The sequence below is a fragment of the Hylobates moloch genome, unplaced genomic scaffold, assembly GCF_009828535.3.
Source record: "Hylobates moloch isolate HMO894 unplaced genomic scaffold, HMol_V3 SCAFFOLD_14, whole genome shotgun sequence".
In the NCBI taxonomy this organism is placed as follows: domain Eukaryota; kingdom Metazoa; phylum Chordata; class Mammalia; order Primates; family Hylobatidae; genus Hylobates; species Hylobates moloch.
Genome location: NW_026652289.1, coordinates 53,088,134 through 53,109,446, shown reverse-complemented (window position 1 = coordinate 53,109,446; position 21,313 = coordinate 53,088,134). Strand labels below are relative to the sequence as shown.

The 21,313-nt window shown below is 44.5% G+C and overlaps 1 protein-coding gene across 2 annotated transcripts in view; it reads right to left on the bottom strand.

The window, feature by feature from the left end:
* The window catches only part of PTPN9 (protein tyrosine phosphatase non-receptor type 9), a 112,150-nt gene that overhangs the window by 52,120 nt on the left and 38,717 nt on the right, over positions 1 to 21,313 (bottom strand). For both annotated transcript variants that reach the window (XM_032175922.2, XM_032175923.2), the window contains exons 2-4: positions 6,290 to 6,433; positions 3,371 to 3,460; positions 2,175 to 2,299 (exon numbers count right to left, since the gene is read on the bottom strand). In XM_032175922.2, coding sequence (XP_032031813.1) covers positions 2,175 to 2,299; positions 3,371 to 3,460; positions 6,290 to 6,433 — 359 coding nt within the window. The remainder of the gene's footprint in view (positions 1 to 2,174; positions 2,300 to 3,370; positions 3,461 to 6,289; positions 6,434 to 21,313) is intronic.

The window sequence follows — 21,313 nt, the reverse complement described above, 5'->3', positions numbered from 1 at the left end:
GAGATAGCGCCACTGCACTCCAGCCTGGGGGACAGAGCAAGACTCTGTCTCGAAAAAAAAAAAAAAAAAAATTTTTTTAAATTCCTGAGCTACATGTTACAGAAAACACCAAGAAGTTTAAAACGCAGTCCCTGACATTTGTTTAAAAAAAAAAAAAAAAAAAGATGCAGTGGCTTATGCTTGTAATCCCAGCATTTTGGGAGGCTGAGATAGGAGGATCGCTTAAGTCCAGGAGTTCAAGACTGCAGTGAGCTACGATCATGCTACTGCACTCCAGCCTGGGTGACAAAGCAAGCCCTAGTCTCAAAAAACAAAAAAGAAAGAAACTGAGGATAGGAGATCCATGACGGGCTACCAGTGAAACAAGACTGGTTACAGATCACTTTGAAGAAGACGGATGATGGATATGTGGATGTTCATGATACCATTCTCTCTCAACCTACAGAGATTCGGACGTTAAAAAGAAAGTTCCCTGCCCTCAAGAAGCGGGTGGATTCATCATGTTGCCCAGGGCTGGTCTCAAACTCCTGGGCTCAGACAATCTGCCCATCTCAGCCTCCCAAAGTGCTAGGATTACATGCATGAATCAATGCGCCTGGCCTCAATATAGCACTTCTAATCCGAAGAACCAGCTAAAGATGTCGAGAGCAGTAAGAAACTGTAAATTGCAAGCACCAGGGAAAAAGGAATAGCAGAACAACAGCATGGGAGGATGGAAATAACTCTGCCCAAGAGTGAAGACACCAGGGTCTTTTTTTTTTTTTTTTTTGAGACGGAGTCTCGCTCTCTCACCCAGGCTGGAGTGCAGTGGCGAGATCTCGGCTCACTGCAAGCTCTGCCTCCCGGGTTCACGCCATTCTCCTGCCTCAGCCTCTCCGAGTAGCTGGGACTACAGGCGCCTGCCACCACGCCCGGCTAATTTTTTGTATTTTTAGTAGAGACAGAGTTTCACCGTGGTCTCGATCTCCTGACCTCATGATCCGCCCGCCTCGGCCTCCCAAAGTGCTGGGATTACAAGCGTAAGCCACCGCGCCCGGCCTGACACCAGGGTCTTAGAACCAGCTAGACTAACATGTGATGACTGTAAAAAACTTCTTGGGGCTTGAGTTTAATTGTCAATTGAATTGTAACAATACCATATACCTTAGCAGGGAGAGCGTGATGACCTGAGCTGGTTCTTTATGCTTATGCACCTGTTTTTATTAAGGATGGTTTTTGCTTAACTTTATACTTCTGGACTTCTCTGTGAATGTTTTTTTTTGTTGTTGTTTGTTTTGTTTTGTCCCAGAAGCTGGGACTAAAGGTGCACGATACCACACCCAGCTAATTTTTTTGTATTTTTTATCAGAGACAGGGTTTCACCATGTTGTCCAGGCTGGTCTCAAATCCTGGCCTCAAGCAATCCGCCCGCTTCAGCCTCCCAAAGTGCTGGGATTACAGGTGTGAGCCACTGCACCCAGCCCACCCCTGAATGTTGAGTCTCAAAATCCTCTGAACTAAATGGCATTATTCCTGTTACGCAGACAAAGAAACTGAGGCCCTAGGGGTTCTGATAAGAGCAAAAGAACCAGCACAGGTCATCTCCCCCTCCTTCTTTTCCAATAAGTAGTTTTCCATACACTGAAGATTGCCGATAATTGACTTTCTCAGCTTCTGTTTTCCTGACATAGAGCCAAGCTGGTAAAGAGAACACCCACCATCTTGATAGTGCCTGCAAACATGCCGAGTCCTAAAGGACATGGATTGTTTTCTATTCATAGCATTGCCCAGGGCACATCCTAGGAGAATGGTGAAGGCAATGCTGAATTTAATCAAGTAAAAAACTGTCACTTTCCTACCTGTATGTAGAATACCTAAAAAATAATCTCAGGCCGGGCGCGGTGGCTCACGCTTGTAATCCCAGCACTTTGGGAGGCCGAGGCGGGCGGATCACGAGGTCAGGAGATCGAGACCACGGTGAAACCCCGTCTCTACTAAAAATACAAAAAATTAGCCAGGCGTAGTGGTGGGCGCCTGTAGTCCCAGCTACTCGGAGAGGCTGAGGCAGGAGAATGGCGTGAACCCGGGAGGCGGAGCTTGCAGTGAGCCGAGACTGCGCCACTGCACTCCAGCCTGGGCGACAGAGCAAGACTCCGTCTCAAAAAAAAAAAAAAAAAAAAAATCTCAATGCTTACCTATCCACAGCTCTGTCTAGCAAGTAAAACAGAGCCTGAAGTACCACATGTTGGACTGACTTGTGGGGATGATGCAACCTGGCAGTAAAGAGGGCAATGGACGCTCCTGTTGGGTCCCGAACATTCTAAAGCAAATAAAACAAGAAACATTAAAAAAATCAAATAGAAAATCACAGCAATTACTAAGACTTATATACTGGGAAAGGGTTTGATACATGTAGAAAACAGATGCTAACAATTATTCCCTGACTTCACCAATTGCTCTCTAAAGGGAAGAATGTTAATATCATCCCTTGCCTGATTCTCTCAGGACTCCCTGGACCATATTTCTGTGGTAAGAAAAAAAAACACATTCTCTTTGCTCTTCAACTACAGACAAATCAAAGGATGGCTGTGCACTGGCCTCCTAGCTAACTTCCCTGGCAGAATGGCAAAAGAAACAAGCAGCAGAAGAGAACCAGGGAACAGGACCATGATTTCCACCCTCTGCCTTAAAAGTGCCATTATATGTTTACTTGAAAGGCTGAGGTCTCGGGCCGGGCGCGGTGGCTCACGCTTGTAATCCCAGCACTTTGGGAGGCCGAGGCGGGCGGATCACGAGGTCAGGAGATCGAGACCACGGTGAAACCCCGTCTCTACTAAAAATACAAAAAATTAGCCGGGCGTGGTGGCAGGCGCCTGTAGTCCCAGCTACTCGGAGAGGCTGAGGCAGGAGAATAGCGTGAACCCGAGAGGCGGAGCTTGCAGTGAGCTGAGATTGCGCCACTGCACTCCAGCCTGGGCGACAGAGCGAGACTCCGTCTCAAAAAAAAAAAAAGAAAGGCTGAGGTCTCAACTAAGTGGAGAGCTTGTGTTAAATATGGAAGCATGGATGTCTGACACATTGCATACCTATCCCAAAGACCATGACTAACCTTAATGGACCAACTGAAGAAACTTTCCTAAGTCTGCTGTACAACTGATTTTCCATAATTCAATATTCAATTATCATTAGTAACTCTAATTACTGGAAATTATTAGTAATTCAATTGTTACTAAAATAATTTTATACCAAACTGCATGGCTGTTTCACATCTGCTCCTAACTGTGGAGACTCTCTAGATTCAGGATAAGGTATATAGGAACAAAGTCCAAACAGGACACCAGTTAAAAAAGGAAGTAATAAGGCCCTATGAGATAGGTCCCTAAACACTCACTAAGATGGTGAATTTTCCACTGAGGATCTCAGAACGAAGAGGTTCCTCATGAGGTTTCAGCTTTACAATGCCTTCCTTCCTTCGAGTTTCCTAAAAAGGAAGCACAGCAAAACGTATTAATATGAAAATATGTATATCCAGGACAGCACCATGTAACCACCAAATCTCAGAGATAAGGTGGTTATCAATGAATGAATCAATTATAAATTTCATAACTAAATAAATTTTGTAACTAATTTCATAACCAATTGTACTTCATTTAGTTGAATTAGAATTCAATTAAATGGGCCGGGCACAGTGGCCCACGCCTGTAATCCCACCACTTTGAGAGGCCAAGGTGGGCAGGTCACCTGAGGTCAGGAGTTTGAGACCAGGCTGGCCAACATGGTGAAACCTTGTCTCGGCTAAAAATACAAAAATTAGCCTGGCATGGTGGTATGCGCCCATAATCCCAGCTACTCAGGAGGCTGAGGCAAGAGAATCGCTTGAACCCAGAAGGTGGAGGTTGCAGTGAGCCAAGACAGCACCACTGCGCTCCAGCCTGGGCGACAGAATGAGACTCCGTCTCAAAAAAACAAGATTCAGCTAAATGAATAATGAAGTCAACTAAATGAATAGTGAAGTCAACTAAATGAATTATGAATTTCTTTGTAACCTGCCTCCAAGCCAGCCAAGCATTTTCAGAATTCCTGTCCAAAGCTACTTTATCAGCCCCTCAGGTAGGGTATTTTTCTCTGACTCAGTAAGAACCCTAACCCTGAAGAGTAACCAGTATGTTATATTCAGGTGCAGGATCAAGGTTCTTAAACACGCAGCAGCACTGGCATGGTACCAGGACACTAAAATATAGACCTCAAAAATGTCTGGATGCATACATCCTCACATATTTTCTAGGTTTAGGCCTCTCCTATGTTTAAATAGGAGCCTTCTCTCCACCTGATATTGTCTCCAACAGCAGCTACCATGACTTCATTTTCCTCACCCTGATGGCCAGATTCTTTTTTTTTTTTTTTTAATTGAGACCGAGTCTCACACTGTTGCCGAGGCTGGAGTGCAATGGCATGATTTTGGCTCACTGCAACCTCCACATCCAAGAGATTCTCTTGCCTCAGCCTCCTGAGTAGCTGGGATTACAGGCACATGCCACCACGCCTGGCTAATTTTTGTGTTTTTAGTAGAGACGGGGTTTTGCCATGTTGCCCAGGCTGGTCTCAAACTCCTGGGCTGAAGCGATCCACCCGCCTTGGCCTCCCAAAGTGCTGGGATTACAGGCATGAGCCACTGCGCCCAGCATCTTCAGTCCTCCTCTTAAATGACAAGGTTGACCACCTACATTTCCTTTTTCCGGAGACATTCTCTACCTTTACATACCGATAACAAAAAAATATTACCTTGGTTTGTCTTATTTCATCAACTGCTTGTTTTAAACCTCTTAGGCTGGGCACGGTGGCTCATGCCTGTAATCCCAGTACTCTGGGAGGCCGAGGTGGGCAGATCACTTGAGCTCAGGAGTTCGAGACCAGCCTGGGCAACATAGCAAAACCCCGTCTCTACTAAAAATACAAAAAATTAGCCAGGTGTGGTGGCGTGTGCCTGTGGTCCCAGCTACTCGGGAGGCTAAGGTGAGGTGGGAGGATCACTTGAGCTCAGGAGGCAGAGATCTGCAGTGAGCTGAGATCATGCCACTTCACTTCGGTCTGGGAGACACAGCAAGACTCTTCTCAAAAAAAAAAAGTGCTTCCATAGAATCCAGTGCTGCCTTACCATAACATTTCTATAACTCTTTGTTTATTCTTTCTTTTTCTTTTTTTTTTAAACAGCCTCACTCTGTTGCCCAGACTGGAATGCAGTGGTGTGATCTCAGCTCACTGCAACCTCCACCTCCTTGGTTCAAGTGATTCTCCCTCCTCAGCCTCCCGAGTAGCTGGGAATACAGGTGCCAATACACCCAGCTAATTTTTGTAGTTTTAGTAGAGACACAGTTTTGCCATTTTGTTCAGGCTGGTCTCAAACTCCTGACCTCAAGTGATCCGCCTGCCTTGGCCTCCCAAAGTGCTGGGATTACAGGCGTGAGCCACCGCGCCCAGCCCTAGTCTCTCTTTCTAAATAGTAATCTCTGCACCTGGAACACAGTAAGTATAAAATAAGTATCTGTTGAGTAAATGAATGAATATTGAATGAGCTGGTCCACAAGATAGATGTAACCAAACTTCAGTTAAGCTAATCCTAGTGCTCGTTATCCCAATTTTTTTTTTTTTTTTTAGGGAGATTTTGTATTTCTTTAGATGGATTCTGACCCCAAAGTAACATGCTGTATAGTGTTTTATCAAAGACACTACTGAGAAAGCAAACAGAAGCACAAAACCAAAGTCTGTACCCCCTCAAAAAACAAAAATCAAAACAAAGTAAAATCCTGATGCTGCTACATTTGCATAAAGATACTTTGAGATAATGGACCTAGCTAATACACAGTTGCTCTTCTTTTCCAGTGTTAAAACTTCCCTTCCTGAACTGCCCACTAAGTTCATCATTCATCTGAATGGCAAGTTTCTAAAAGCCTTAGACATCCTGAAAATCAAGATTTTCATGTGGCCAGAGGCCAATGAAAAGAGCTAGGATTAAAATTCTACGAAGGGTGAACCCCTATCCTGCCACCAGGATGCTGTCAGGCTACTTCCTCCATCTCAGTCATTAGATGTGGCATCCTGGTCTACGATCAAAACTTAGGTACAAAAGTAGTGCCTTCCAGCAGCTGCCTTGCCCAGCTTCAGCTCTCACAAGGGCTCCTGGATATGGATCCATTTTTTATGAAAGTGGGGAGGAACACTTAGAGAACCGACATGTGTGTCGAGCATGACAGGGACAACAGCAACCCTTAGCCCAACTGCCACAGGTCTAGTCCACCCCTGAGCAACATACTCTGTAGGAGTGGAACAATTCTATGGCACGGAGCACATCAAACTTCCTTGCCATGAGGAACTTGACAGCCACATTCCAAGACAGCGGGGAAACATTGTACTGAACTGTCCACTTGTTAATCTCTTCGAGAAACTGCTTGGTAGCCTGTTTGACAAAGAAAGAAAGAATAATTAGTAAGAAGAGAGCATACTTATGGAGTCAAAAAACAAACAAGTAAAAACTACCATCCCTTCCCCAAGCAAGTCTGAACCCAGTTTGCTACAGGGAGCAGGGAAAGACAAACAAAAGCAGAAACAGGTCTGAAACCAGACATAGTTAAAATCTGTATAATTCAATGAGGCCGGAAGCCAGATCTAGGTTCAGAAAACAGGACTTAGCGCAGGTATGCATAAAAAAATGAGGGGGGAGAAGAGAGATCCTGAATGAGATGCAAATTACTAGTCCCAAAGCAAAAAATAAAAAAATAAAAAAAATTTGGGAGGCCATACTTTGGGAGGGGGAGGCGGGAGGATCAGTTGAGGTCAGGAGTTCAAGACCAGCCTGACCGACATGGTGAAACTCCAACTCTACTAAAAATACAAAACTAGCCGGATGTGGTGGCGCACGCCTGTAATCCCAGCTACTTGGCAGGCTGAGGTAGGAGAATTGCTTAAACCCAAGAGGCAGAGGTTGCAGTGAGCTGAGATCACGCCATTGCACTCCAGCCTGGGCAACAAGAGCGAAACTGTCTCAAAAAAAAAAAAGAAAGAAAAAAAGAGAAAACAAAAAGAAAAGTGGCCAGGCCTTCCGAAGGATTATTGCCTAATGCACAGTGTAGTATAGCAGTCTAAGCTGCTGCTTTGGTCCCACAAGCCAACTGGACACAGCAAAAGAATTAGAAAATGGTTTTGGCTTTGGAATTTGAGACCAGTAAAATTATTAAGAGCTTAACAAAGGCCGGGCATGGTGGCTCACGCTTGTAATCCCAGCACTTTGGGAGGCCGAGGCGGGCGGATCACGACGTCAGGAGATCGAGACCACAGTGAAACCCTGTCTCTACTAAAAATACAAAAAATTAGCCGGGCGTGGTGGCAGGCGCCTGTAGTCCCAGCTACTCGGAGAGGCTGAGGAAGGAGAACGGCGTGAACCCGGGAGGCGGAGCTTGCAGTGAGGCGAGATCGCGCCACTGCACTCCAGCCTGGACGACAGAGCCTGAGACTCCGTCTCAAAAAAAAAAAAAAAAAAAAACTTAACAAATCAAAAGAGCAGCTATTCTTTTGCTGACTGACCCCACTGGACCTCTTCATGCTTTACATGGCAACCCCAAAACTGGATACTAGTATCCAGAGTCAGTAACAGCCCCTCTGGATAGTGGTTTTAGAAAGGGGAGGAAAATCTTCATTTTTACTGTCTGACCCAGGCTGGCAAGATGCCTGCTTCCAGAACTGTTTCTATCTCTCAACTAATTCATGTTCTTTTATGCACTCTCATCCTATTTCTCCTTACATTATAACCAATTTCCTTTTTAGACAAACTACTTTTCTGTTTCTTCATTTTAGAATGATTTAAATTGGGATTTTTTTTTTCTTTTTTTGAGACAGGGTCTCTCACTCTGTGACCCAGGCTGGAATGTAGTGGCACAATCTTGGCTCACTGCAGCTTCGACCTCCTGGGCTCAAACAATCCTCCAGCCTCAGCCTCTCGAGTAGCTGGGACTATAGGCATGGCATATGTCACCACACCCAGTAATTTTTTTCTTTGTTGTTTTTAGTAGAGACAAGGTCTCACTACGTAGCCCAGGATTGGTCTCAAACTCTGGGGCTCAAGCGATCCTCTCATGATCCCTCTCAAAGTGCTGGGATTACAGGCATGAGCCACTGCCCTCAGAATTTTTTTTTTTTTTTTTTTTTGAGACAAGGTCTCACTCTGTCACCCAGCAGACTGGAGTGCAGTGGCACAATCACTGCTCATTGCAGCCTCAAACTCCTGGGCTCAAAGGATCCTCCCGTCTCCCCCTTCCAAGTAGCTATGACTACAGGTGCACACCACCACGCCTGGGTAATTTTTTTGATTTTTTGTAGAGACGAGAACTCCCTTTGTTGGCCGGGCTGGTCTTGAACTCCAGTGCTCAAGTGATCATTCCATTTCGCGTTCCCAAAGTGCTGGGATTGCATCTGTGAGATAAATTGGGATTTTTTTTTTTTTTTAGACAGTCTCACTCTGTCACCCAGGCTGGAATGCAGTGGCGCGATCTTGGCTCACTGCAACCTCTGCCTCCTGGGTTCAAGTGATTCTTCTGCCTCAGCCTCCCGAGTAGCTGGGACTACAGGCGCACACCACCACGCCCGGCTAATTTTTGTATTTTTAGTAGAGACAAGGTTTCACCACATTGGCCAGGCTGGTCTTCAACTCCTGACCTCATGATCTGTCTGCCTCGGCCTCCCAAAGTGCTGGGATTACAGGTATGAGCCACCACACCTACCCAGGAATAATTGTTTTGTAGGCATTCTACACTACTAAAAGCTTCATGCATGGCTATTCTGTCCCTTCCATCCAGAAACTTTTCTCAGCTGTTTGTCTACAATATGATGAACCTGATGAGAATTCTGAATTTTAACCATACCTCTATTCGCAATCAACCCACAGTTATGACTTATTTATTTGTATTTAATAAGCACCTGTTATTTGTTAAGCTAATACTTGCACTGGAAAGTATAACAAATAAAAAAATGAGGTTTGCTTCAAAAGGTATAAAACTAGCTTACCATGTGACCATGGACAAGGTAATTCTGTCTTTGCTAATTTTCCAATTGAAAAATAAAGGGAGGACCGGGCACGGTGGCTCACAACTATAATCCCAGCACTTTGGGAAGCCAAGGCGGGTGGATCATTTGAGGTCAGGAGTTCAAGACCAGCCTGGCCAACATGGTGAAATCCTGTCTCTACTAAAAATACAAAAATCAGCCAGGCATGGTGGCGCATATCTGTAATCCCAGCTACTCGGGAGGCTAAGGCAGGAAAATTGCTTGAACCCAGGATGTGGAGGTTGCAGTGAGCCAAGATCGCGCCATTGCACTCCAGCCTGGGGACAGAGCGAGACTCTGTTTCAAAGAAAAAAAAAAAAATGGCTGGGCGTGTCGGCTTATGCCTGTAATCCCAGCACATTGGGAGGCCGAGGAGGGCAGATCATGAGGTCAGGAGTTCGAGACCAGCCTGGCCAATATGGTGAAATCCCATCTCTACTAAAAATACAAAAATCAGCTCGGCATGGTGGCATGCGCCTGTACTCCCGGCTAGTCAGGAGGCTAAGGCAGAAGAATCGCTTGAACCAGGAGGTGGGGTTGTAGTGAGCCAAGATCATGCCACTGCACTCCAGCCCGAGCGACAGAGAGAGACTCCATCTCAAAAAAAAAAAGAAAGAAAGAGAAAGGGAGGGCTGGGCACGGTAGCCCATGCCTGTAATCCTAGCACTTTGGGAGGCCAAGCAGGAAGATCACTTGAGGCCAATTCAAGATCAGCCTGGCCAACATAGTGAGATCCTGTCTCTATTTTTTATATATATATATAAAACATTATATATTTTATATATATATTATAATTATATATATTTTATATATATAATATATATATAAAAGAAAAATAAAGAGAAAAAGCATAATAGCAATGACCTACTTCAGAGTCTTGGCAACAAGTCCTACCTTACAAATACAATCCAAATTGCTACACACTATTTAAACAACTGGCAAACTAAAATTCCAGGAGAGTCAGCAATACCTCATAACAGAGCATCTGATTCATCCCCCAATTTCTAGGAAAGGACAAAAGTACTTTATAAACCCGAGGAAAGTCTAAACGGCCTGAGGCTGCACCTGAGCTTTAGAGCCTTACAATTAAGGCAACATAGCTCACACCATTGGAGAAGGAAAGAACCAGCAAAACCAATCAGGCAAAGTGCATGAAAAGAGCCAAGAAATAAAGGCCATGAAGAAAAGCTTTCAGAAAAGCTTTCAGCTGGCCTGGAACCAGCTGAAGCCATGCCAGAGAAATGAGTCCCAGAGAAGACAACAGGACAAACTTAGAATGCTCCTTCAGAAAATAGTTTGAGTTGCCTCTGTGGAGTGAGTGGCCGGCATCAAAATGAGGAAAGATGGAAGGAAAAACAAGTGAGCACAGAAAGATCCCAGAAATAAAACTCTAGCCAGTCAGTAAATTCCCCAGGAGACATGGTACCTGTTTTTGTTGTTTTTTCTGCTTTTTTTTTTTGAGACAGAATCTCGCTCTGTCGCCCAGGCTGGAGTGCAGTGGTGCAATCTTGGCTCACGGCAAGCTCCACCTCCCAGGTTCACGCCATTCTCCTGCCTCAGCCTCCCGCCACCACACCCGGCTAATTTTTTTGTATTTTTAGTAGAGACGGGGTTTCACCGTGTTAGCCGGGATGGTCTCGATCTCCTCACCTCGTGATCCACCTGCCTCGGCCTCCCAGAGTGCTGGGATTACAGGCATGAGCCACCACCCCCGGCCGAGACATGGTACCTGTTTTTTAATTAACCTATTATCCTTTAAATCCTGTTCTCTAGTGGGCCTCTCTGATGTTGCTTATAGAATAAAACACCAGAATAATAGAACATATTTTTCCTGCTACTTAGCTGGGTATACAATTTCTAATAAAAAATAATCAACAGATAAATCAATGTATAAGTGGAAGTGTAAAATCTAAATGACCAAGAGGTGATATGAACTCATCATATATCCATCTGTTAAGATAAATTTTCATTTTTTGGCTGGGCACAGTGGCTCGCCACTGTAATCACAGCACTTTGGGAAGCCAAGGTGGGCAGATCACGAGGTCAGGAGTTCGAGACCACCCTGGCCAACATAGTGAAACCCTGTCTCTACTGAAAATACAAAAAATTAACAGGGTGTGGTGGCAGGTGCCTGTAATCCCAGCTACTTGGGAGGCTGAGGCAGGAGAATAGCTTGAACCCAGGAGACAGAGGTTGCAGTGATCCAAGATCATGCCACTGCATTCCAGCCCAGGAGACAGTGCGAGACTCTGCCTCAAAAAAAAAAAAAAAAGATAACTTTTCATTTTTCATAAATAAACCATGTCCTAATAAGAGAAAGGCACGCAGGTTTCACACACTTCCTTCAAAGTACATCTTGCCTTCCTTTTTATTAAGCTCAGTTCCTCCAAGGTTCTTAATGTTCTGTAGCTCCCAAGAGCTGTTGCCTTGAGCTGACCTCTGTCCCCCTGCTGGTCAGGATGTTATTCTTGGCTTTAAGCACAGGAACAATTCCTCCTGGTTTGGCCTGACCAGGCCTTGCATGTAGAGTCCAGTGTACTGTAAACAGTGATGTGATATTTACAGATACAAATACACACGCATAGCACCTGCTCTGTTCAGCCTCAGATTCACCCTCCTGCACACCCACCCCTCTGGTGGAAGAGATGAACCTCTAAAAGGAGTCAGAAAGAATGGTCTCATCTTCAACAACCTTCCTTTAGACAGTTAATCAGATTTCTCCCTCTGTTTGCACATAGGTTTAACATGACCACTGAGTATAAACTAATTTGTAGCCCTGTTGGTTACCAGAAAAACAAGTCCCAGCAACTTTAATGAGCAACACACTCTTCAGAAGGGATAATTGAAATTCTCAAAATTAAAATTCAGTGTATTTCCTAGTGAAAGAAAGAATGGGCCAAAAGATGAGTCACAGTTTAGAAAATATTTTAACTCCAGGACAATGGTTTGAATCTATCTATGCTTATGAAACACAAGTTGTTAACACCTGGCAGCTAAGGAAGAGCTGGAGTTCAAACAGCTCTGGTCTTCCTTTGGGATAAGGTCTGAATTGTTATATGGGGAAACTAACATTACCACTTACAACCCTCCTTAACCAGTTTTTCAGGTAAGGGTAAGATTTGTTTTGTTTTGCTTTTTTGAGACAGGGTGTTGCTCTGTCACCAAGGATGGAGTGGAGAGATCATGGCTCACTGCAGCCTCGACCTCCTGGGCTCAATTGATCCTCCTGCCTCAGCCTCCCAAGAAGCTGAGACTACATGCACGTGTCACCATGCTTGGCTAATTTTTGCATTTTTTAGTAGAGATGGGGTTTCACCATGTAGCCCAGGCTGATCTGGAACTCCTGGGCTCAAGCAATCTGCCTGCCTCAGCCTCCCAAAGTGCTGGAATTACAGGCATGAGCCACCGTGCCTGGCCTCAAGGGTAAGATTTGTTCCTGCATAGTCAAAAGCATACTATAATTATCTACTTCTCCCACAACCATGTTTAAATAAATAAAAACAAGTTTCTTGACTATGGCCATGAAGATAAAGATACTAGAGAACCTGCTATAAAACAACTGAGAAAGCTGTCAATTAAGCAGGGTACACCCTGCACACAATTCATTAGTGTTGAAATAATGGTATCAGAGAGAATAAAACCAACAACATAGCCTCCATGTTACATCAAACTCCCAAGAGCAGCTATAATTTTGAGATGAGCTTTGGGCAAAGAACTAGCCACTCAAGAGGTCAAGAATAACGTGCTGGCACTCTCAGTTCCACAGGTAGTACGTTAAATCCTATATCCCAAGATAACCTAGGAGAGAGTGAAGAGCCAGACCTATAAGAAACCTGCTCTTGAAATAAACAAAAAACTTTTGTCTCCTGAAATGTCAGTCACTTAGCAACAAAGGAGAAAGTTTAGTGTGGTTTTGGGGATTATAAAGAACCAATCCATCTTCTTATTCACTACTGTGTGTTATTTGGGCAAGTCATTTAACCTCTCTGAGCCACAATTTCCTCACCTTGAATGAGAAACGGATGGAAGAGTACCCACTACCATACCTAGCACTTGGTAGTCCCTGAATGGATGAATGTTCATTCTCTTTTTTCTTTCCTCTGGTCATTTCACACTAAAACTTCTTTCAACAGAGATAGAGTTTCTTAGAATCATATGACCTCTGTTGCTTCCCTTTAGCCTGTATCAATGCAATCTCTCTAATCCATTTTATACAAAACCATACATTTAAACTAGAAATATGTGTTCAGGCTGGGAGTGGTGGCTCACGTCTGTAATCCCAGCACTTTGGAAGGCCAAGGTGGGAAGACTGCTTGAGCCCAGGAGTTAAGAGACCAGCCTGGGCAACGTGGTGAGACCTCATCTCTACAAAAAAATTTAAAAATTAGCCGTGAATGGTGGCACATGCCTGTGGTCCCAGCTACTCGGGGGGCTGAGGTGGGAGGATTGCTTGAGCCCAGGAGGCCAAGGCTGCAGAGGGCCAAGATCATACCACTGCACTCCAGCCTGGGTGACCGAGTGAGACTCTATCTCAAAAAAAAAAAAGGCCAGGTACAGTGGTTCACGCCTATAATCCCAGCACCTTGGGAGGCCGAGGCAGGTGGATCACCTGAGGTCAGAAGTTTGAGGCCAGCCTGGCCAACAGGGTGAAACCTCGTCTCTACTAAAAAAACAAAAATTAACCAGGTGTGCTGGCTTGCGCCTGTAATCCCAGCGACTCAGGAGGTTGATGCGGGAGAATAGCTTGAACCCAGGAGGCAGACGTTGCAGTAAGCCAAGATCATGTCATTGTACTCCAGCCTGGGGGCCAAGAAAGAAAGAAAAACAAAAGAAATAAACATTCAACTGAAAACAGTTTTTGTTTTTTTTTTTTTTTTTTGAGACAGTCTCACTCTGTTGCCCAGGCTGGAGTGCAGTGGCGTGATCTCGGCTCACTGTAAGCTCCGCCTCCTGGGTTCATGCCATTCTCCTGCCTCAGCCTCCTGGGTAGCTGGGACTACAGGTGCCCGCCACCACGCCCAGCTATTTTTTTGTATTTTTAGTAGAGACGGGGTTTCACTATGTTGGCCAGGATGGTCTCGATCTCTTGACCTCATGATCCACCCACCTCGGCCTCCCAAAGTGCTGGGATTACAGGCGTGAGCCACCGCGCCCGGCCTCAACTGAAAACACTTTTTAAAGGACCAATTCTTCCTCATGCAAGGCTCTGTGGCTATAAAGAAAAAGCTGAGGCCAGAAGTATTTAGACTTCAGTTCCCATCTTTTTGTCCCTACTTTCAGACTACTCTGGCAGCTCCAGAGATTAACAATGCCATCCTAGGCACAAGCTCTTTTTAATAGCGCAAACTATGGAGAGGTCTCAATACAATAAAGAAACAGGTGTTGATACAGGTGTTGTGCAGAACAAACACCATGAAAAAATGCAGTCAGTCATCCTGCAATGAAGACCTAAATAAGGAAAGTGATTCAAGATAAGATGCAATGTCTGGCTTTTACCAAATTTGAAGATACTTCTGTATTTCAACAAATATGCCATTTCTCCATTATTTCAGTGATGGATGTATTAATGAACTACCTTCCTCTCATGCCTGTTTCCCCCTCTCTCCTTCATTGTGAATTACTGCCTTTTTATATCTATTGATCCCTTCAGCCCATATTAATCTGCTAGGAGACAGACTCTGAGCAAAGACACACTGGTTTGCTATAGGGCAGCAAGAGGTTTGATGAATTTCCAAACTAAAACTACAATTTTTCCATAAGCACTTTGTCAATGTACCAAAAAAGGAAACAAATCCAGTCCCTTTAATATTTACTGGTTTATCTCAAATATTTTCCACTTCTCAGGAAAACATTGCCTTTTTTTAAAATGTGATTTTAAAAGAGATAATGCTTTCTTAAATAGGCTCTTACTGCATTTGGGAAAAGTTTTAAGTATATTTTCTGATTTTATCATATTATAAAACAATGTAATAACAAAAATTTGCAAAAAAGTAAAAGGCCAGTCATAATCCACGTGCACACACACATTTAAAAAAAAACTTAAGAGAAGGGGAGAAGAAAGGATTAGTCAAACATTCACAACAAATATTTGCTGAGGGCCCACTCTGTGCTAATCAGTACAGTAGTTGTTGAGAAGATACAACATAGATCGCTTCTTGGCCTTTGGCTAAGATCAAGTGAGAAGACAACATAGAGACATAAAGACCCTATTCCAAGCAGTTTACAATCATTTAACTATGGAGACAGATGTATAAATAGGTCTTTACCACATAATGTAATAAATTCTAGGAAGGTTCTATGAACAGAATGCTATGGGATTCAAACCCTCTCTATGGATATAAAAAAAAATTTTTAGGAGTGCCTTGAAGGATGAGTAGGAATCTGTCAGGCAGAGAAAAGTATTCTAGTCAGAGAAAACAAAATGTTTCAAATCAGGGTCATAAGAACAGGGCTTATTGGAGATATCATATAGCTAGTGTGTCCAATGTGTATTAGGCAGAATGGTGGGAGACGTGTGAACAGGGGGTTGAACCAGACTGGGAAGGCCCTTGTATGCTGCACTTCAAATTCCAGACATGATCCTATAAACATAAAAGATTCAATAGAGATCTTTAAGCAAAGGGATGAGATGATGAGTTTGGTTCCCCTCTCCCATCTCAAAAAAATAACTATAAGCAGTGGGGAAGTCAGACTGAAAGGAAAAAAAATCTAGCAACAGGGAGGTAAGTTCCCTGAAGACAGGGATCATATCTATTGTATTCACCTAGTTCCTAGCACTGTGCCTGGCACAAAGCACTTACTTAATATCTATGATGAATGAATTAATTGTTGAAGTCTCAATATTATTAACATTTAGAGGGCAGACAGAAGATGAAGAACAAAGGAACTTCTACAATTTTCTTTTAGAACTACTAGTGATTGCAGGCCAGGCACGGTGGCTCACACCTGTAATCCCAGCACTTTGGGAGGCCGAGGCAGGCGGATACCTGAGGTCAGGCGTTCAAGACCAGCCTGGCCAACAAAGCAAAACGCTGTCTCTTCTAAAAATACAAAAATTAGCCATGTGTGGTGGTGCCTGCCTGTAATTCCAGCTACTCAGGAGGATGAGGCAGGAGAATCACTTGAACCCGGGAGGCAAAGGTTGCAGTGAGCCAAGATTGTGCCACTGCACTCCAGCCTGGGAGAGAGAGCAAGACTTTGTCTCAAAAAAACAAACAAACAAACAAACACAAAACTTCACAGTAAAGATAGCTCTCACATTACAGGCTTCTCCGAGGAATGTAAAGACTTGGTTTAACATCAGGAGATCTATCAAAGCAATTTTTATGTTAACAGGAAAGGAAAAAAAGTATATAACCTTCTCAACAGATGCTGAAAATGCACTGCGTAAAATCCATCACACATAGGCCCCATAATTTTTTTCTATTAAAGATGGGAAGGCCAGCAGGTCTGCTGTTACTACCACTATGCAACATTGCACTGAAGGTCATACCTAACGAAGCCAAAAGATGCGTAACAACCTGATGCATAAAGACAGGAATTTTAGGCCAGGTGCAGTGGCTCCAATCTATAATCCCAGCACTCTGGGAGGCCGAAGTGGGCAGACTGCTTGAGCTCAGGAGTTCGAGACAAGCCTGAGCAACATGACAAAACCCCGTCTCTACAAAAAATACAAAAATTCGCCCAGCATGATGGCACATGCGTATAGTCCCACAAGTGGGAGGATCACTTAAGCCCGGGAGGCAGAGGCTGCAGTGAGCGGAAATTGCACCACTGCACGGCACCCCAGCCTGGGTGACACACCCAGACCCTGTCTCAAAAAAAAAAAAAAAAAGGAATGTTAAAGAAGAGAATAAAATTCAGAAACCATACAGTGTATATCTAAGTATACAGTATATAAAACAAATAATATGACTATTAGTAAGCAAAAAGTATTATAGGAATTTAGATATGCATATAAATATTTGTAGGATACACAAAAAACTGGTAATAATGGTCACTTCTGGGGAGAGAAAATGAACTGGGGCTGGGTGTAATGCTTCACACCTGTAACCCCGACACTTTGGGAGGCTGAGGCAGGAGGATCACTTGAGTCCAGGAGTTCCAGACCAGCCTAGGCAACAAAACAAGACCCAGTCTCTATAAAAAAATTTAAAAAAGAAAGAAAGAAAGAAAGAAAATGAACTGGGAAACAGCATTGGAAGATAAACTATAAGCAATCTTTAAACATTTTTCTTTGGCTGGGTGCGGTGGCTCATGCCTGTAATCTCAGATGTTTCACCATCTTGGCCAGGATGGTCTTGATCTCTTGACCTCATGATCCTCCTGCCTTGGCCTCCCAAAGTGCTGGGATTATAGGCGTGAGCCACTGTGCCCGGCCAGTGATTTATCTTTAGTAAACAAATTACATTTACTATCTTCTCTCTGAAAGAAGTTGGTATTTAGAAGATTTCTTTTTTTTTTTTTGAGATGGAGTCTCGCACTGCCACCCAGGCTGGAGTGCAATGACACAATCTTGGCTCACTGCAACCTCCGCCTCCCAAGTTCAAGTGATTCTCCTGCCTCAGCCTCCCAAGTAGCTGGGATTACAGGCATACGTGGCTACTTTTTGGGTGTGTTTTTAGTAGAGACGGGGTTTCACTACGTTGGCCAGACTGGTCTCGAACTCCTGACCTTATGATCCGTCCACCTCAGCCTCCCAAAGTGCTGGGATTACAGGCTTGAGCCATGGCACCCGGCCTAGTAGAGAAGATTTAATCGGAGGACCACGAAGGTAGAAATGTTCACCTATTTGAATATGTGAACTTTTTTGTTGTTGTTTTTTGAGACAGAATCTCCCTCTGTCACCCAGGCTGAAGTACAGTGGTGCGATCTCAGCTCACTGCAACCTTGGCCTCCCAGGTTCAAGTGATTCTTCTGCCTCACCCTCCTGAGTAGCTGGGATTACAGGCGCGCACCACCACGCCAGGCTAACTTTTGTATTTTTAGTGGAGACGGGGTTTCACCATGTTGGCCAGGCTGGTCTCGAACTCCTGGCCTCAAGTAATCCGCCTCAAGCAACTCCCCTGACCTCCCAAAGTGCTGCGATTATAGGCAAGAGCCACCACGCCTGGCCTGAATGTGTGAACTTCTAAATTATATGTCACATTTTATTTATTAGGAAGTGTGAAGTATAGAATTCCTTATGGCTAAGACCTATAAAGGTATCATTAAAAAATTTAAAGACTTAAAATACCCCTCAGTTTCTCTGCCTTTTTGAAGGAAAGCATCAGAAATAAAAAACAAAAGTGAAACTGACTTTTACAAAAGTTTAGCATTGAGATACAGCAAATAAATAGGCACAATGAAAGAAAAGGGAGTAGAGTCAACTAAGTTTGAGTGCACTGTAAATACTTTTTAAAAATAATGTGTGGCTGGGCATGTTGGCTCACACCTGTAATCCTAGCACTTTGGGAAGCCAAGGCAGGTGGATCTCAAGAGTTTGAGACCAGCCTGGCCAACATGGTGAAACTCTGTCTCTACTAAAAATGCAAAAATTAGCTGGACGTGGTGGCACATGCCTGTAATCCCAGCCACTCAGGAGGCTGAAGCAGGAGAATCGCTTGAACCCAGGAGGTGGAGGTTGCAGTGAGCTGAGATCGCACCAGCCTGGGTGACAGGGCAAAACTCTGTCTCTAAGAAATAAAAAGAAAAAGAAAGAAAAATGTGAATCAGGTCTGATTGGAAGCACTACTTCTGCTGCCTTCCTGTTTGTACTTTTCAGCTGCTGCAAGAATGATCCAGGCGGCTGCTGGGTGAGGTGACTCACGTAATCCCAGCACTTTGGGAGGCTGAGGTGGGAGGATTCCTTGAGACCAGCATGGATAACATAGTGAGATCCTGTCTCTATTTAAAACAAAAAAAGGATGATCCAGGTGGGACGAGATGACTCATGCCCGTAATCCTAGCACTTTGGGAAGCTGAGGTGGGAGGATCGCTTGAGCTCAGGAGTTTGAGACCAGCCTGGGTAACACAGGGAAACCTCGTCTCTAAAAAACAAAATTAAAAATTAGCCAGGTGTGGTGGTGCACACCTGTAGTCCCAGGTACTTTGGAGGCTGAGGTAGGAGGATCACTTGAGCCTAGGAGGTCCAGGCTGCAGTAAGCCGTGATCACACCACTGCACTTCAGCCTGGGTAACAGTGAAACCCTGTCTCAAAAAATAAAAAAATAAAAAAAGAGACAGGATCTTGCTCTTGCCCAGGCTTCAGTGCCTACAGCCTTCAGCTGTTCTACAAACATAGCTCAGTGTAACCTTGAAGTCCTGGGCTCAAACGATTCTCCTGCCTCAGCCTCCCTAGTAGCTGGAACTACAGGTGTATGCCACCACATCTGGCTACTTTTTTAATTTTTGTAGAGATAGGGTCTCACCAGCCGAGACTGGTGTCGCACTCCTGGCCTCCAGTGATCTTCCCCCATTAGCCTACTGAAGCGCTGGGATTATAGGCATGATCCACCACAACTGCCCTCATTTTATTATTATTATTTATTTATTTTATTTTATTTTTGAGATGGAGTCTCGCTCTGTCGCCCAGGCTGGAGTGCAGTGGCATGATCTCGGCTCACTGCAAGCTCCGCCTCCCAGGTTCACGCCATTCTCCTGCCTCAGCCTCCCCAGTGGCTGGAACTACAGGCATGTGCCACCACGCCTGGCTAATTTTTTGTATTTTTAGTAGAAACGGGGTTTCACCGTGTTAGCCAGGATGGTCTTGATCTCCCGACCTCCTGATCTGCCCACCTCAGCCTCCCAAAGTGCTGGGATTACAGGCGTAAGCCACCATACCTGGCCTTTATTATTATTATTTTTTGTTTCTGAGACGGAGTCTTGCTCTGTCACCTAAGCTGCAGTGCAGTACTGCGATCTCAGCTCACTGCAACCTCCACCTCCCCGGTTCAAGCAGTTCTCCTGCCTCAGCCTCCCGAGAATGAGACCATCCTGGCACATGGTGAAACCCCGTCTCTGCTAAAAATACAAAAATTAGCTGGGAGTGGTGGCGTGCACCTGTAGTCCCAGCTACTCGGGAGGCTGAGGCAGAAGAATCGCTTGAACCTAGGAGGCAGAGGTTGCAGTGAGCCGAGATGGTGCCACTGTACTCCAGCCTGGTGACAAAGCAAGACGCCATCTCAAAAATAAAATAAAATAAAATAAAATAAAATAAAATAAAATAAGATAAAAATCATTAATAGGACTACTCCCAGCAATCTGGATAAATGTATATTGGGAACTCAGAACCAACTGCTTAAAACTACATGTGGCACAGAATCTTTCATAGTGAGTTTACAAACATTTTCTTACTTTAAAAGATAACCCATACTATCAGGTCTCTTTATTCTGATATCCACGTGTTGCAAGATAGGAAGTTTTTCTTGTTCACCCATTAAGGGACTATATGAACTTCAGACTCAAAGCCCTACAAATCTCATCAGAAAGGGTAAGGCCAAATAACCACGAAGAAAGGCCTAATACCCATCTGCCTAATGAAACCAAATGGGATGGTTCTGAAACCATGGGACTCTTCCATCTACCACATCAAGCATTATGCAAGAACCCAAGAAGAAAAAAAGCTAACTGCTATTAAAGGATTAATATCCCACTGGGAACAGATCAACAGGAAACCAGGGTTGACCAAGTGAAGTTTCCTGAGTCCAAAGCTTCAGGCAACACTGAGGGGCCAGAGTTAACTGAGCTGTTAAACATGAAAAGCTCCTCAGTGTTAATGGCTTCCTACCAGCAGAAGTGAAGGGCTAAGGTTTATCAGCACTCCACCAGCCAAGTGTGACAGCCCCAGATCAGGAATAGTTTGTCTCCAATACCTGATGAGCAGAAAATGTTCTATTCCTTTTCAAATGCTATTTCTGTCTCCCTTGGCTCATGGTTCCTTTGCACACATAAGACAGCATTAGTCACATATTAAAGAAGGCAATTCAATGCCGGGCGCGGTGGCTCACGCTTGTAATCCCAGCACTTTGGGAGGCCGAGGCGGGCGGATCACGAGGTCAGGAGATCGAGACCACGGTGAAACCCCGTCTCTACTAAAAATACAAAAAGAAATTAGCCGGGCGTAGTGGCGGGCGCCTGTAGTCCCAGATACTCAGAGAGGCTGAGGCAGGAGAATGGCGTGAACCCGGGAGGCGGAGCTTGCAGTGAGCCGAGAGCGCGCCACTGCACTCCAGCCTGGGCGACAGAGCGAGACTCCGTCTCA